The sequence below is a fragment of the Hipposideros armiger genome, unplaced genomic scaffold (assembly GCF_001890085.2).
Source record: "Hipposideros armiger isolate ML-2016 unplaced genomic scaffold, ASM189008v1 scaffold_426, whole genome shotgun sequence".
Taxonomy (NCBI): domain Eukaryota; kingdom Metazoa; phylum Chordata; class Mammalia; order Chiroptera; family Hipposideridae; genus Hipposideros; species Hipposideros armiger.
In genome coordinates, this window is record NW_017731776.1 from 722,699 (window position 1) to 739,505 (window position 16,807).

A 16,807-nucleotide genomic window follows, 5' to 3' on the forward strand; every position below is an offset into this window, starting at 1 on the left:
GCTGCCACCTCTTTAGTTCAGTACTTATATAGCTGAGATGGCCCCTGCTGGTCTCACCACCCTCTTTCTGCCCTTCCTCAATCCATTGTCCACACCGCAGCCTGTGAAAAGCACAGGTACGGCCTGGTAAAGCTGAAGCTATGCATATTGCAACTCCTTCTTGTTTGCACCAGAACCCTTGAAGTAGAAAATTCACAGCAACATTGGAAAACAAGGAACTGGAAACAACCCAAATATACAACCAATACAGTAGTGTATTAGTTTCCTAAGGCTGTTGTAACAAATTGTCCCAAACTTGGTGGCTTATAGCAACACATATTTATTACCTTATGGGGCTGGATGTCAGTAGTCCAAAATGGGTCTCATTGGGCTAAAATCAAGATGTTAGCAGGTGTGTGTTCCTTCTGGAGGCTCTGGTGGGGGTCGGGGGGTCTGGTTTTTGCCTTTTCCAGCCTCCACAGGCAGCCTTCATTCCTTGGACTGTGGGTTCTTTCCATCTTAAAAGCCAGCAATGGTGGATCAAGTGTCTTTCATAAGGGCATCTCTCTGGTTCTGATTCTTCCACCTCCCTCTTTCCCCATGTAAGGACCTTTGTGATTACACTGGGCCACCTGGGTAATCCAGGATAATCTCCCATCTCAAGATCAGCAACCTTAATTCCATCTGCAACCTTAATTCCTCCTTGCCATGAAACAGAACATATTCACAGGTTCCAGGAATTAGGACGTGGAAATCTTTGGGAGCCATTTTATCACAAGTAGAACGGAGACAAACTGTGGGCTATTCCTCCAGTGGAACATACATTTTGGAATGGATTCACCGTGAAGTTGGCCTTGCTGAAGTCTTTGGGTCCCTCCCTTGCCCAAACCCCTTGCAAGATCCTCAGAGGAACCCCCAAGTCCCTTGCAAGTCTCTGAGAAAAATCCTAGCAATGTGGATCAGACAGTTAATTAGTGAAAATAATATATTTCTACATTAAAATAAAAAACAACAATATATTTCTGGATTTCGTGATGCTTGTAGTATTTATCAGTTTTTTTTAAAATCTATAATATGTTGTGAATTCTTTTCTCACCCTAAATATAAATTCACTTATTACCTATATTCTACTAAGTTTTATGTTTTTAAAAAGGAACCCCCCAAGTGCCGGCCGCATGGCTCAGTTGGTTAAAAATGTGAGCCCTGAGCAACAGGGTCATGTTTTGATTCCTATAGGGGCAGGTGACCTGTGCCTGAGCTGAGCTGCCCTAAGCTGCCAATGGGCAGCCGGATGGCTCCGTGGTTGGAGCGTGCACTCTTGGCAACAAGGTTTCCAGTTTGACTCCCATATGGGATGGTTGGCTACACCCACCTGCAACTAAGATTGAACATGGCACCTTGAGCTGAGCTGCTGTGAGCTGCCAACGGGTGGCCGGATGGCGACTGGACTTGGAGCTGAGCTAGTTGCGCCCTCCACAACTGGGATTGAAGAACAACAACTTGGCTGTTCCCCTTCCCCAATTCCCCAATAAAATCTTTAAAAAAAGGACCCCCCCAAATTATAGAAACTTCAGGCCCTGCAAAACCAGTAGGCGCTTTGATCACAGCAGTGAAAATGAATGAGCTTCAGCTTCTTGCACCAATGTGGATGACTCAAAAATATAACACTGAGTGAAAGAAGCAAGTTCCAGAAAAAAAACACCCACAATATGATCCCATTCATATGTGATCCAAAACTAGGCAAAACTAAGTTATCTAGTGTATGGGGATAAGTCCATATATGGAAAACTATAAAGAAAAACAAGGGCATTGTTTACATACCTAAGGATAGAGGTCATGGAGATTTGATCAGGGAGGGCACAAAGGGGGCTTCTGAGGGACTGGTGATGTTTATCATGTTCACTTCAGCGATGGGAACACAGTTGATTTTCTTTTCTATATTAGTTTTGGAATCATAAACATGTTGTATACTCTCTAGCATGAATGATATTTGTCATAATTACAATTTTTATTTTAAAATAACTGCATTAATTTTTAAAAGAAACTTAACATTCTGAGCTTAAAATTCTGCAGTGGTTCCTTAATGCACTTAGAAGAAAATCCACACCCCTTGCCATGGCTAACATCCCCACGTGCCTGAGGCTGGTTCACCTCTCTGATGGCATCTCACACCACACTCTCCTTCACTGTCCCCATCCAGCCACACAGCCTTCCCTGGCACCTGATCTAAGTCTGTCACCCTCTCTCAGTCCCCTATTATTTTCCTTCTTGGAGCTTGCGATGCTATCAACTCAGTCCTCCCCACTGCACTCTGAGCCCCTGGAGGCCAAGTGCCTGGTCTGTTCTGGTGCCCACCTGGACCTTCTCCACTTCTGAAGAGCTTTGACTTGAATGGCTTGAGTCGAGGCTCACATTCTGTGAAGTGGGTGAGGCAGATGGGAGAACGGGGGTGTGGGGGGGTGTTGGGGGGGGTGCTCCAGAGGGAAAGGGAGCAAGACCTGGAGATGGAGGGGTGGGGGAGGGGGGAGGGGAGAAGGCGGGGCCGTTCACTCAGGGAGGGTGGCCACTATGCCCTGGAGGGCTGGGTCCCCTCCTCTCAACAAGGTTCTGTGGTTACTCTTTGTCTGGGGACCTGCCGGAAATAGAAGCTGCCCTTCACCCCCACCAGGCTAGGTGTCACTTAGACTCTCTAAATTGAAAAGTGATGGGCATTTAGGGACACGGGGATTCTAATAGAGTCCAACCGAAGGGTTTTTACAATGTCCCCTCCTTCCCTACCTGTCACACTGCTGCAAGGTGACTGGGAGGCACCCATCCTGCTTCCAGGTCTCTGCCCATTGAGGGATTTCTCAGAATAACGAACAGCCCTGGATGGGAGCTGGGCTTCACTTGGTGCCCCAGTGGATGTGGAGGGGCGTTGCTCGCATCCTCCAGCCCCTGCCCAGTTACCCATGTGGGTAGCCACATGTGGGAGGCAGAAAAATGGCTCCCCAGTCATGTTCATGCCCTGATCCCTAGAACCTGTGAATTGTTATGCCACATGGCAAGGGGGTAATTAGGGTTGCTAATCAGCTGGCTTCGAGATGGGAGATTATCCTGGTTTATCCAGGTGGGCCCAGTGGCATCTCAAAGATGTTTAAATAGGGGAAGAGGGAGGTGGAAGAGTTAGAGCCAGAAAGATGGCATCATGATAAAGACTTAATAGATAGTTGCTGGCTTTTACGCTGGAAAGTGCCCACAAGCCAAGGAATGCAGGCAGGCTGCCTCTGGAAGTTGGAAAAGGGAAAAAACAGATCCTCCCCCTAGAGCCTCCAGAAGGAATGCTCACCTAAAGTTACAGCAGCAGCAGGAGACTATACACTGGATAATTTATTCTTTTCCTACCTCTCCTCAAGGTAAAAAGGCTCTGTGAGACAAAATTTTCTCTACTCTTTAAAGAGGCTTGAATATAGCCATTTGCTGCATAACGTCTTGGTCAACGACAGGACCGCATATGACAGCGATCCCATGGGATTATAATGGAGCTGAAAAATTCCTATTGCCTAGTGCCTTTTTAGCACGCTAGTAATGTAGCTCAATGCATTACACAAATATTTACCATTGTATTACAATTGCTTACAGTATTCAGTACAGTAACATGCTGTACAGTGTTGTAGCCTAGGAGACACAAGGGGAACAGAATTTGTCACATTTCTTTGGCATAAGCATTATTTTAGGTTGGTTAATGTTCAGAGGTCCTATCCCAGTGCCTGGCACATATGAAGTGAATTCCTTAGGGTTCCAAAGCCCAGAATGAGTGAGTGTCTTACAAGGTCTCAGGAGACCACAGGTGGTGCAGTGGGAAAGTCTTCGAAGTCTGTCAGCAGTCACTCCTTCAGGCTGACCCATCTTGGACAAGTCGTTTAGCCATTTTATACCTCCTCTCTGAACAATGAAGATATGTATCAAGGGCTCAACAATGCTGGCACGTACACACACCCACATAGTAAAAACATGACCCTTGGAATTCTAAAGCGATTTATACTTTTTCATACAGGATTTCATTTCACCCTCACACTAACCCCACAGATAGGTGGAACCCACTTTTGACAGGTAAAAAAACAGCAAGGAGGTCGGGGTCCCTCCCCGCGCCCGGGGCCGCCGGAGGTTTGGAGGCTCGCTAGGGTCCCGGACGGGGGTGAAATGCGGGGCTCGGTGCCGGATAGGGGACTACATTTCCCAGGAGGAGTTGCCCGCAGCTCTGCGGCTCCGGGATTTTAAAGGGCTAGCGTTAAAGGGGGCGGAGGGAGTTCCGCCGTCTGCCGGCCAGATAAAGGCTCTGTGCTAGGTGGGGGACCCGAGAGCTGCCTGCCCGGTGCCCGGACAAGACCCTGCCAGAGTCAGAAATCTCCAGGTCCTGCAGTATCAGCAAGGCGAGGTGAGGCCAAGCCAATCTGCAGGCAGCCTTTTCCTCACCTTGCCCCCGCCTCGGTCTCGGACTCTGCCTCCAACTCCAGGAGAACCCCTCCCGGACCTTTCCCTCCCTTCCCCTCAGTTCTCCTGAATAGGGGTAGGGGCGGTGAATCCGGCCGCCAGGAGGAAGGTGGGCTATCCACCGGCGGGAAGCCCCCGCGACCCTGAAGCGATCTCTCACTCCATTTCTGGCTTCAGTTCCGGGAGAGAATTTACAGGTCGCAGGAATGGGGGAGGATAGGGATGTGAGAGCTACAAAATCAAGTGAAGGCGTGGAGGCGCCCCCCTATCCACCCTTCGGAGTGCGGCAGCCTCCACGGTAAAATGGGTGATGGGGGGAGTGACCACGTTGCCTGCCTCCCCAGACTGGAGGCTCAAAGGATCAAGAAACGGGTGAAGAGCACTTTGCAAACTGTAATGCGCCGTGTAAATAAAATTATTTCGTCATCGTGCCTTTGGAATCATCCAGCCCTTATTCCGAGATGTGCACGGACCTGGGGTGGGGGTGGGGTGACATGTCTCTGAGAGCGCAGGGTGGAACATCTGGGACCTGGAGGTGTCTATTTGGATCTTAGTGGGAACCAGGAGAATTGTCTTTGAAAATAACCAAAACAAACTTACCAGAATATTGTTTTCAAATCAGGCAACTTTGGGGGTAATTGACATCATCCAAATAAGAACCTTGACCTTTTGAACTAACCTGGCCCTTCATCGCTTCCCTTCCCAACCTGTGCCACCAAGATAAGCCCTGGGGAGAAGGCATCTGAGTCCCCCTCCCTCCCCCAGTCATTTGGATTAATCCATCCCGTAGTGTGTGTGTGTGTGTGTGGGGGGGGGACCATTAATTTCCCTGGCCTCGGAGATGCCCAAGTCCAGTATGAACCCAACCCCCCGCCCCCTGCTGCCACCCCGTCCCCATCTAAACCCTTTAACCCTTCCCCACTCCCTTCCCAACAGCCAGTGTCTGCAAACAGCTCCCCGGACTCTAGGACTCCTTCATGGTTTTGACCAGCTATAAACCCCGACTCCTAGGGTTTTGTTTTGAGTGAACAGTGATGGGCCTCTCTGCTTAGGGAATAAAAGCTGTTTTGTTGTGGGAGGGGGCTCAGGGAGGAACATCCCAGAATCTCAACCCAGGGCCCCCGCCAAAGCGGGACACTGCACAGTGAGCAGGATGTCTGTTGCAAACAAGGTGTCCCAGGAGCTCTGGGGTCCCTTCCTCTGGCCTGTGGACCCCTAAAGCCCCTAAGAGCCCCCCCAAGACTCCCTATTGACGATGCCATCCCTTGTTTGCCTCATTTATACCTGCCAAGCACGGGAAAAGATGTATACATTTTAACAAAGACATCGCATCCTCCCTTCTTCCAGCAAAATGGCGGTGGTCCCGGCCCCGGTTCCCTGAATGACTGCACACTTTCGGAGGATTAGTCAGGACCCAAGGAACGCGACCCCCTCCTCGACCTCTTCCCCAGAGCCCCGTTTTCCCAAGTTCCCAGTGCACTCAGATCCTCTCCTTATCCCAGGGGCCCCCAGGGCAGTCTCTGGTTAGAGCCCGTGGGGCAGCTCCTCCATTGTGGTCCGCCCCCCTCCCCAAGACCCCGCCTTCGAGGGGTCTTTGGAGGGGGACTGGACCCCCAGGCTGGGCCTCAGGGCTGGAGGCAGCGGGCTCTGTCTCTGAAACCCCCAAACTCCTAGGATGAAGGAGCTATATAAATGAATTCCTGGTTAAGCTATTTGGGGGATGTGGGGGTCTTTCAGGAGAGGTGACTCAGGAGACCCATCCTCATTACTTCAGAGCACCTAGGCAGCATTGGGGGTTCGGCCTCAGCAGAGAACCTCGACTGCAGAGGTCAGGGGGCGCACTGGGGGAGAGCAGATAGAGGAGGGGGAAGGGACAAAGTTTGAAAGTGCCCTTCCAACTCTTCCAGGGAAAGTTTGCTTTGGGGCCCAATGGACAGAGAGGGGGTGGAGGTGCAGGGGGCCCGGTGGCGGGATGACCCCCGAGAGGTGACCGGACCCCGGGGGAGCGACCCCTCCCCCCTGTCCCGGCTCGGCCCGGCTGGGAGTCGCCCGGCTCGAGGCTGCGTGTGTTAGTTGGAGCCGCTTTCCGGCCACTCCGCCGGTCTGGGGGACCCCGCAGCGGCCCAGGAGCGGGGTCCCCGGTAGCCCCAGGGGGGGGCTTTACTACGGGGGGTTTCCCGCATCGGGGCTCCCCGGCCCCGCAGAGCCAGACCCCCGCAAAGGGGAAATGTGCCGGCGCATCGGCGGTCCTTGGCGCCGTTTGAGGCGCCTGGCGGTCTCGGGGGGCGGCGGCCGGGCCGGCTGGCCGCCTGGCGGGGGAGCCCAGGGAGCCGGGTAGCGACCCCGAGCGGCAGCGGGGAGCGGGAAGGCCCGGGCCGGGGGGAAAGGTCGGATTTGCTCGGCGGAAGAAACACAGATGGCGGCGGCGCGGCGCCATTCCGGGCCGGGAGCAGGCAGCCAGCAGCCCTGTCCTCACCGCGGTCCGCCCGCCGCCGCTAAATACCCGGATGCGCCGCCCGAGCGCCAGACGCAGAGCTGGGAAAAGAGAGGCAGCGGGTACGGTGGTGGTGGCGGCAGAGCCAGAGCCGGAGCCGGAGCCGGGCGCCGAGACCGACCGACCAGCCGGCGGGTCTGGGCCACGTAGAACCGACACAGCGAGTCCTCCCACGACCCGAGCCAGGTCTCCGAGAGCCGTGCTCCGCATTGGCCTGGGAGTCAGGGGCGCGAGAGCCGATCCCAAGTCAGGATTTCCTCAGCCTCCGACGGGGCCTGGCCTTTTGAAGGCGCTTCTTCAACAGCAGAACGAGGCAGGCCACCATGACCGAGAACTCCACGTCCGCCCCTGCGGCCAAGCCCAAGCGGGCCAAGGCCTCCAAGAAGTCCACAGACCACCCCAAGTACTCAGACATGATCGTGGCTGCCATCCAGGCGGAGAAGAACCGCGCCGGTTCCTCGCGCCAGTCCATCCAGAAGTACATCAAGAGCCACTACAAGGTGGGTGAGAATGCCGACTCCCAGATCAAGTTGTCCATCAAGCGTCTGGTTACCACCGGGGTCCTCAAGCAGACCAAAGGAGTGGGTGCCTCGGGGTCCTTCCGGCTGGCCAAGGGCGACGAACCCAAGAGGTCAGTGGCCTTCAAGAAGACGAAGAAGGAAGTCAAGAAGGTGGCCACGCCAAAGAAGGCAGCCAAGCCCAAGAAGGCTGCCTCCAAAGCTCCTAGCAAAAAGCCCAAAGCCACCCCAGTCAAGAAGGCCAAGAAGAAGCCAGCTGCCACGCCCAAGAAAACCAAAAAACCCAAGACTGTCAAGGCCAAGCCAGTCAAGGCATCCAAGCCTAAGAAGGCCAAACCAGTGAAGCCCAAAGCCAAGTCCAGTGCCAAGAGAGCCAGCAAGAAGAAGTGACCGTGAAGCCTTTCTTGTGGACACTCCTGTCTGTCTCCTATTTTCTGTAAATACTTTTTCCTTCTCTTACTCACCTGCAGCCCCATGCCCCTTTCTATTCTGACTTTGTAAGAGACAGAGTTTGGATTCCTCAGAAATTAGGGAATAGTTCATTTTTCCTTAACCAGTTGTGCAAGGACAGCAACAACAGTCTCATCTCTGTAATGATGAGAATGTACTTATATTTTGTTTCGTTAATTTGTTATTAATCTACTTAAAGGTTTGGGGTGGGTTTGTGTTTTGTTGGGAGGTTTGTTCGCTATGAAGATAAAAGTGGAAATCGGGAAGGCAGCCGCTTTTTCTGGCTAGATGAGAGCGAGCCCAGGAATTACATGGTTTGTAGGAGTATATTTAAGACAAGCTGGTTTTAAGTTGAGCAGCCCTTGTGAGTTTCGGAGCCTTGGCCGGGAGAAGGGGTGGCAGCAGCTGGATGCAAAGGAGTGAGGTGGAAACCCGTCCTGGCCTGACTTCCATCTCCCACGTGAACATTGGGGGTGGGGTGGGGAGGGGGTCCAAATCCAGTTTGCTTCTCACTTCTGTTAGTCTGCCCTGTGGCCTCCCTATTGTCCTAGGGAAGGGGTTGGGGTGGGGGGATGTCGAAGTGACAGCTGGTCTGAGAAGCTGTGGCTTCTCTCAGCTGGAAACGAGCCATGGGGGGTGGGGTGGGGTGTCTTTGTGGCTTCTGAAAGTCGGTTAAATAGGAGTGGAAACTTTGGAGGAAGGGTGGGGAGTCAGTCAGCCAAGTGCCTCAGTGTGCCCTGTTGAAATTTGGGTTTTTCCACACAATTGGATTGTATTCTAGGAAGACTTTTTCTTTTCCCCCTGGTTTTTGGTTCCTCGTGTACAAGAGGTGGCTTTGCTTGGTGGTCTGGTGGGGCTCCAGCCCTGCCACCGCCACTTAAAAACCTCCCGACCTCTTTACTTCTGAGTCTTTTCTAAGTAGTGGTAGATGGGGGAGGGGGAGTGGGCGGGGAGTGGACAGTAAGACATACTGCAGTCGATTTTGAATTGCTAAGTAGTTTTACAGAGCTAGGTCTGTGTGCGTGTAAATGTGTATATACCTATCTAGAGCTAGCACTTCGTTTCACACCCGGGAGCTGGGAGAAAAAAATCTGTACAGTCGTCTTTCTCATAAAATAGAAAAACGCGCGATTGCGTGTTGTTTCCCTACCCCCCCCTTTTTTTTTAAACAAGTGTTATTTGTGCCGGGAAGAATTTGCTGTCTTTGTAATTTCAAAACTTTAAAATAAAAATTGAAAAAGGACAAAACCTGATTGCTATTTTTCCTCACTTCTAAGACTGGAGAAGGTGGAACAATTCGGCGGGTCAGAAGTAGGGGAAATCTGGGGCGTTTGCACCTGATAATGGGGGGAGGGTTCCAAGAGCTCCACAGAAACAGGGAAACCGTAGGGTTGGAGGGAACGACGTGATCCTGGCTGCTCCTGCCTTTGGGGTGCAGAGCACCCCCGTTCCTTGAGAGGTGGGCGTGTAAGCAGGGGGTGGGAATGCTGGGGGGGGTCTGGTGCGCTGGGCCCTGCCGCGCCTAGCTCCTCCGCGTCGCCTCCCCTCCCCCCTCGCGGACCGCTCCAGTCTCAACTTACAAATCAATCCACTTTCGTCCTCTGCGCATCCCGCCCGGCCCCGAGCCCGCCTTTTGGCCCGCCTCTCCACCCTTCCAAAGGGGCCACTCTCACTTTGATTGGTTGCGGGGGCCGGGCCCCCGGGCTCATGACGCCGCTGCGTTGCGCAAGGCTCCCGGCAGGCGCGCTCGCGCGGGGTAGGCGAGGTAAGCGCGATGTGGACTGGCTGTGCTCTCCGCGCGGCGCTTTCCTGGGCCCCCCGCGGCCGCCGCGCGCACTCAGCGCTGGCCCAGTTGCGTGGCATTCTGGAGGAGGAGCTGGAAGGAATCCGCGGGGCTGGCACCTGGAAGAGCGAGCGGGTCATCATGTCGCGCCAGGGCCCGCTTATCCACGTGGAAGGCGTCTCCGGAGGTAACTCGCCCTCGCAGGAGACGCCGGACGTGGCCGGGTGTTAAGAGGGTGGTACGGAGGCTTGCGCTGCATGGAGGTCCTGAAGGCAGTGGGCGGCGGGGAGCTCCAGCACACGTAGCCACTGGCCCCTTTCCCAGCTATCAGACCGACTTTACGGCTTTCCAGTGTTATCTCTAACCTGGTTAAACCCGTTTCCACGGAGGGAGGTGATTCGCCCTTGAGCACCTGTTTGACTCAGATGCTGGGCTGGACCGAAACCCAGCCCTGGGAGAACATGAGAAAAAAAGAGATGCACACAGCTGGGTCCCACTGGGTCCCACCGTGCTCTTTCAAAGGAGGGTAGTGGGAAGGTGTAGCAACAAACCCCCGCATTTCTGGAACTGCTACTTTGTGCAGGCTTCTACTAATTGCTGCACGTGGACTCTTGCAAACCTCCAAACATAAGAATGACTAATCCCGTTTTACAAATGAGGAAGCTGAAGCTCAGAGATGTGAAGCGGTCTGCCCCGAAGCCCCCTGTTAGCTGCAGGCAGAGATGGGCTTGGGTCCAGGTCCTCTGGTATGTTGGAGCTGGAAGGTCACCTAATGGGCCAGAGAGGCCAACTTCCTGGTCAGAGTCACAGTGAGAGCAAGGGGCTCGTGGTCTCTGCAGGAGTCACACTATGAATTGGCCTACTGGGCCTTCCTCCTTTCTGTCTAACCATTGGTCACTGCCCCTCTTGTCTGTGCCAGGCCCCAGCTGGGTGTTGGTTATAAACAGGCCCCCAAACCTGCCTTCTGCCCAAGAAATAGGCATGGAATCCTTGGTGCTTTGCACTCAAGGTGCAAACGGAAGCCCCAGGAAATCCCTACCTTCCCCCCAGGGGAAGCTTGGAGCAGCTCAAAAAATGGGAAATTAGGAGACTCAGGTGCTCATCCTGCTTTTGCCTCTCCTGGTCTGCGTGAACCTTGCTCTCCTCAGGTCTGTTTCCTCTTCTGGTCAGCTGTGTTCACTTCGGGCTTTATCATTCAGGGTCCAGGTCTCAGAGGCACCCCCTTTGGCCTTTCGATTCTATGCCAGGCAGCAAAGTCAACTGCAGAGTTTGAGGACTGCGGCAGGCATCTGACCCAACTCGCTTCTTTTATCCACGAGGAAACCAAGGCCCAGATGACAGGTTTCTGGTGGTCCGCAGGGACAAGAGAAGCCTGTTAGGCAGGGCTGGGTTCCTCCTTGCGGGGAATGTGATTCAGAGCCAGAGTTTACATTTCTCATCCTTCAAGGCACTGCTCTGAGACGCCTTTCCTGACCCTTCCTCTCCTGTAGCTGGTGGATTTGGTGCCTCCTAGGGGCTCCCAGCTCCCCATCCTGGCCTGTGCCCCAGAACAGATCATACTATGCGGTTGTTGCCTCCTTAAGGGTAAATCCGGGTTCATATTGACTCTCTGCATCTCCAGGGCCTATCACTGACACCTCTCCAGGCTCTTCCCTCTGGCCTTGAGCTGCTGTGTCTGTTCCCTGTCCTTCGCCTCAGGAATCCTTAACTTCTGTGCCAACAATTATCTGGGCCTGTGCAGCCATCCCGAGGTGATCCAGGCAGGTCTTCAAGCCCTGGAGGAGTTTGGAGCCGGCCTTAGCTCTGTCCGCTTCATCTGTGGAACCCAGGTATACAGCAAGTGTTGCTAGAGTGGAAGGGGACCTTGTCCCCAGCATTGGGCACCGACCCCAGCTGTCTGCTTCCCACAGTCAGCAGGGCTGGTTTAGACAGCTCAGCTTATCCCATCCCAGGGCCCTGGGCCCACTCTTGGCCCCAGAGCTGTCCGTTAGAAAGACTGCATCCAGGCTTCTGTTTTGCTATGAATCCTTGGACAAGAAATTTGACCCCTCTGAGCATTCGTTTCCTCACCTGTACCCCTACGGGAGAGGAAAAATAGAAGACGGATTGAGAGCGAGGTTCCTGGAGTTATTCTGCCTGTGCTCAGTTCCCAGCACCACCTTTTATTGGCTCTGTTACTGTGGGCAAGTGTCTTAACCTCTCTGTGCCACAATCCCTTCATTGGTAAAATGGGGATAATAGTACTTGATAGGATCTGTACAAATTAAAGAGTTAATACATGTAAAAATGCTTAGAACGGTGCCTGACACATAGCAGTGCTCAATAAATGGTTATTATTTTGTTTATTGTAAAATAAACATGAAACATGAAATTCATTGTGCTTACTGGGTGTCAGGTACTGTTTTTAAGAACATTACAAATATTAACTCATTAATGCGCATAACAATCTTAAGTGATAGGTGCTATTTTAGTTCCCGTCAAAGAGATGAGGACCCTGAAGCCCAGAGAAGTGAAGTGACTTGTTCAAGGGAACACAGGTTGTTGTGGTGGGATTTGAACCTAGGTAGTCTGGCTCAAGAGTCCATGCTCCTGACTACTTGTGATTACTATTACCTGTTCTCTTAGATAGGTGAGGGTAAAGTGAATGTCAGAGATGGAACTCCTGACTCCCAGCCAGGACACTTTCCAACAAAACTCTTACCCAGACTGGACAGCTTTCAAATCTAAGAATTCAAGGCCCAAAGGAACTTAGAGTTTCTTGTGTCATCTTGTTCTTTGCCATGAAGCAACCAAAAAAGGCACTCAGTTTGATATCAAGAAGACACATTCCTTTGCCATCAACACCCATAATTCCACCATCCGACTCCTACTACCAAAAAAAGAGCCAACCAGGAAGGGACACCTAGCAAGCCCCTAATTCCTCAGAGAGAACCATCTGCCAGATTCCTGTCAGCAATGAGGAACCCTTGTGGTAAAGAAAGGAGAAGCCAAGGGCTGCAGGCCTTCTAGGCAGGGTCTGCTGGTGGCCTTCTAAGCCTCTGTCCCCAGGACTTGTCCCATGTGGTCCCATAGGCATTAACGCCTGTTTCACTTGCTTTCTTCAGAGCATCCACAAGGATCTAGAAGCAAAGATAGCCCGCTTCCACCAGCGGGAGGATGCCATCCTCTATCCCAGCTGTTTTGATGCCAACGCTGGCCTCTTTGAGGTGTGTGGAGGCCATGGGTGGGAGTTGATGAAACCTGCTAGGCTGTGGAAAGTTTGGGAGTGGGCAGAACCTGGCAGGATGCCAGCGTCATGGCTAGAGGCTCCAGTGCTTACTTCTTATGGAGGTCAGGATGGGCCAAGTAGATGCTCTAGGAGGAATCTTGAGACTTGCAAGGAGGCCAGCTTCCCGGGTTCTTGAGGGTTAACCTACATCAGCTGGAAGGCTGGGAGAAGCAGGGGCCAGGTACTCACTAAACATGTTCTCACCTGCTCTCACTAGAGCAGGGCCCTGGTTCAGCCCAGTCCTGGGGCCCTGGAGACTCGGAGGCAGGGGGCTCCTTGCCTCTCTGCCCAGAGGAATACCCTGGCTGGCAGTGAAATTTGGGCTCAAGGGGAGTCATAGGGGAGGGAGAACCCCAAGGTGGTTGGGGGATGGTTCTACTCCAGCTGCCTTCCTCCAGGCCTTGCTGACACCAGAAGATGCAGTCCTGTCAGACGAGCTGAACCATGCCTCCATCATTGATGGCATCCGCCTGTGCAAGGCCCACAAGTACCGCTACCGCCACCTGGACATGGCTGATCTGGAGGCCAAGCTGCAGGAGGCCCAGGTGGGGTGAGGCCCAGGGGATCCAGGGGGCAAAGATGGGACTCATCCTCAGCCTCCCCCTGGTGAAGGAAGGGATGCTTGAAGAGGCCAACTCTGCACTCACAGACAAACAGCCTGAAAGTTTGAAACAGCCAAGATTTGAACTCAGATCCCTCAGATCCAGCACTTTATTACACTGCACCATGCGGCCTTGAGTTTTATTTAGCAGGGACCTTATGTGTGGCAGACCTCTAGTAGGCATAATGGTGGGATGAGCTTAGGGAAAGAACTGGCCCCGCCCCACCCTGCCCTCCGAAGGGCAGACAGAGAGCATTGTCACTGCCCAGGGCTAAGTGTGGCTCCAGGCTGCCCAGATGAGATGGGTAAGGCTCAGAGAGGCGTGGAGGAGGGAGGAGATGTTCCAGCCCCCGTGCAGTAGTACTTATGCGGTCACCTCTGTGCTGGACACTGAGCAAGGTGAGCCCTTAGAGCCCCAAGCAGCACAGAGGGTGGGTGCGTTGGTCCAGCTTGCGATACCAGCAGCCACCTGTCCCCGTCTTCCCTGCAGAAGCATCGACTACGCCTGGTGGCCACTGATGGGGCCTTTTCCATGGATGGTGACATTGCACCCCTGCAGGAGATCTGTCTCCTCGCCTCTCGATATGGGGCCCTGGTCTTTGTGGATGAATGTCACGCCACTGGCTTCCTGGGGGCTACAGGACGGTGGGAACAACTGACACCTGTTGCCTTGGGTTGGGGTTGTAAGGGTGGGTGCGGAAATCAGGAGGCCAGCCCCCAGCCCAACCGCCGATAGCTGGGTGCTCAGGCGGCCAGTGGTGGCAGTGGCAGCTTCCTTTGCAGGGGCACAGATGAGCTGCTGGGCGTGATGGACCAGGTCACCATCATCAACTCCACACTGGGGAAGGCGCTGGGCGGAGCGTCAGGTGCCTGCCGGGTCGGGTCGTGCCCCTGGGGTCCCCTTATCTACATGCAGGCGTCTCAGGGAAGGTGGGAGGGGATACCTGTGGCTGCATAGAAGAGGACAGCAGGGATTATACTCTCAGGAAGGGATTGGGGTAGGCTCGCTCCAGGCTCCTGACTACCCCCACCTCTGCCCTTGTTTTTAGGGGGCTACACAACGGGGCCCAGGCCCCTGGTGTCCCTGCTACGGCAACGTGCCCGGCCCTACCTCTTCTCCAACAGCCTGCCACCTGCCGTCATTGGCTGTGCCTCCAAGGCTCTGGACCTGCTCATGGACAGTAACGCCATTGTTCAGTCTATGGCAGCCAAGACCCAGCGGTGTGGTCCCTGGCAGGGTTGGGGAAGGCTGGGGTGGGGGAGCTGGTGAGGACTGCCCCTCTGTGCCTGCCCAGCCCCATAGCTCCATGCCTACTGGTTCTGCCTCTGCCCACACCACATTCCTAGCAGGCTGCACTGGGGCTCACCTCAGCTCTCTTAGCCATGGGCTGCCTGTCGCAGCCTCTTTCTTCCATTGCTTGGCACATGTCTCAGTGAATGACCCTGTGTCTCCTGATCTTGGGCAATCCTGTCTGCTTGTTCCTCTGCCTGGCTCTCCATCTGACTCTCTGGGTCTACATCTCTATCTTTGTTGGTCCTCCCTGCAGACTTGGGCACAGATCTTGGGTCACATGCCCATCAGGAGCAGGTGTGAATGCTCCATAGGCCCCCCAGCAACCTGTGACACCTGCTTGTGCCCACAGGTTCCGCAGTAAGATGGAGGCTGCTGGCTTCACCATCTCAGGAGTCAATCACCCCATCTGCCCTGTGATGCTGGGTGATGCCCGGCTGGCCTCTTACATGGCAGATGACATGTTAAAGAGAGGTAAGGGAACCAGGCACAGAGAGCCTGGCTGTAGAGAAGAAGGGGAAACCCCTAGACTGAATACTCTCCCTTTCCCCCAACCTACTACCCCTCTCTTAGACCATTTGTCCGTCCAAGCTTGAAAACTCCAGGCCATGAGGCAGTCCCATCTGAGGGGCCTTGCTCAGCCTCCTTGCCCTCTGTGATCCTCAGGAAAGTGGGAGCTATATGTCGTGCCCCAAAGCCTGCTTGGCTCTAGTGAGCCCCAGGTTGACCCCTTGCCTTCCCAGGCATCTTTGTCATCGGGTTCAGCTACCCAGTGGTTCCCAAGGGCAAGGCCCGGATCCGAGTCCAGATCTCAGCAGTGCACAGCGAGGAGGACATCGACCGCTGCGTGGACGCCTTCGTGGAGGTGGGGCGGCTGCACGGGGCACTGTCCTGAGCCCTGGGTAGTGACAAGCAGAGCCACAGTCTCCCTCGCTCCATAGCGACAAAAGTCCAGAGGCTCTGAGCCCCGTCAAAGTCCTGGGGTTGGGCTGGGGCAAGTCCTGTGCTTGTGGCTGTGAGTGAAGCAACTGTGGACATTGGCTGTGACGTGTTGGTCTGCTTTGTTCTCTCTGAGCAGGTTGACCTGCTCTCTGACTGGTTGGAGAAGCAGGCAGAAGCTGGGGCTCTGCAGGCAGGCTCCTGAGGACTGTGGTAGACTTCAGAGCCGACCACCTCCCCCAAATTAAGACCCAGGCAGCTGGGGTAATATAGTAGGGGACATTGTCTGGCTCAGCTGGGTTCTGTGCTGCTGTAAAGGGCAGCTGAGCACCAGCCCTGCGGGCCCTTTCCTACACCACGCACCCCCTACTCTCCACAGCCTCCAGAGTCTAGCTTTGGTGAACACCTCGTCCTGTGCTCCCCATCCAAAGGATGGCCTACAGCTGCCCACATAAGAAGGGGCTTGTCACCCAAACCCATGTTTGGGAGGAGGGGCAGAGGATTCAGGCCCCAAATGAAAGAACGTGGGTCACTACTGGAGAGACACCTGACGGTCTGGAGCCCTGTGTTCTAGCCACCTTGTCCCTGATTCTGTGGCTCTGGGCAGGCCCCATCCCCTGTGTATGCCTCAGTTTCCCTCGCTGTACCAAGCGTGGGTGTTATGTTGATGGCTGGGGCCCTTCCATCTCCCTCATCCCAAGGCCTACTGGCCTGATGATCAGCCGCCAGGGGGCGCGGCGAACTCAGGCTCAGGTCACTAGAGCCCTGCCCCACACGCCCCAGACTCCAGGCCTTGGACTCTGCTGGCAAGGCCAGAAGGCCAATTGGCTACTGTCAAGGCCCCACATGCCTTTGTCTTCCACAGCAGCTCGCTGCACCCCTGCTAGAGACGACAACCCTTTCCCACAGTCGCTGCCCCTGGTTCTTTCTCCATTGCCCTCCCTGCTCAGCCTTATGGGTACCTGGTGGGGGTGGGGGATGGCTTCTGAGTCACTGCAGTTCCAGCCTCAG

General features: G+C 54.3%; 2 protein-coding genes across 2 annotated transcripts; both read left to right on the forward strand.

The window, feature by feature from the left end:
• Positions 1-6,980: 6,980 nt before the first annotated feature.
• H1-0 (H1.0 linker histone) lies at positions 6,981-9,162 on the forward strand. The gene has a single exon (XM_019664667.1). It carries the CDS (start codon positions 7,270-7,272, stop codon positions 7,852-7,854), a length of 585 nt encoding a protein of 194 aa, XP_019520212.1. The 5' UTR covers positions 6,981-7,269; the 3' UTR covers positions 7,855-9,162.
• A 440-nt stretch (positions 9,163-9,602) lies between these two features.
• On the forward strand, positions 9,603-15,904 carry GCAT (glycine C-acetyltransferase). Its single transcript, XM_019664666.1, has 9 exons — positions 9,603-9,884; positions 11,396-11,526; positions 12,802-12,903; positions 13,364-13,510; positions 14,057-14,211; positions 14,350-14,432; positions 14,616-14,787; positions 15,210-15,331; positions 15,601-15,904. Exons 1-9 carry the CDS (start codon positions 9,689-9,691, stop codon positions 15,750-15,752), a joined length of 1,260 nt encoding a protein of 419 aa, XP_019520211.1. The 5' UTR covers positions 9,603-9,688; the 3' UTR covers positions 15,753-15,904.
• The last annotated feature ends 903 nt before the right edge of the window (positions 15,905-16,807 follow it).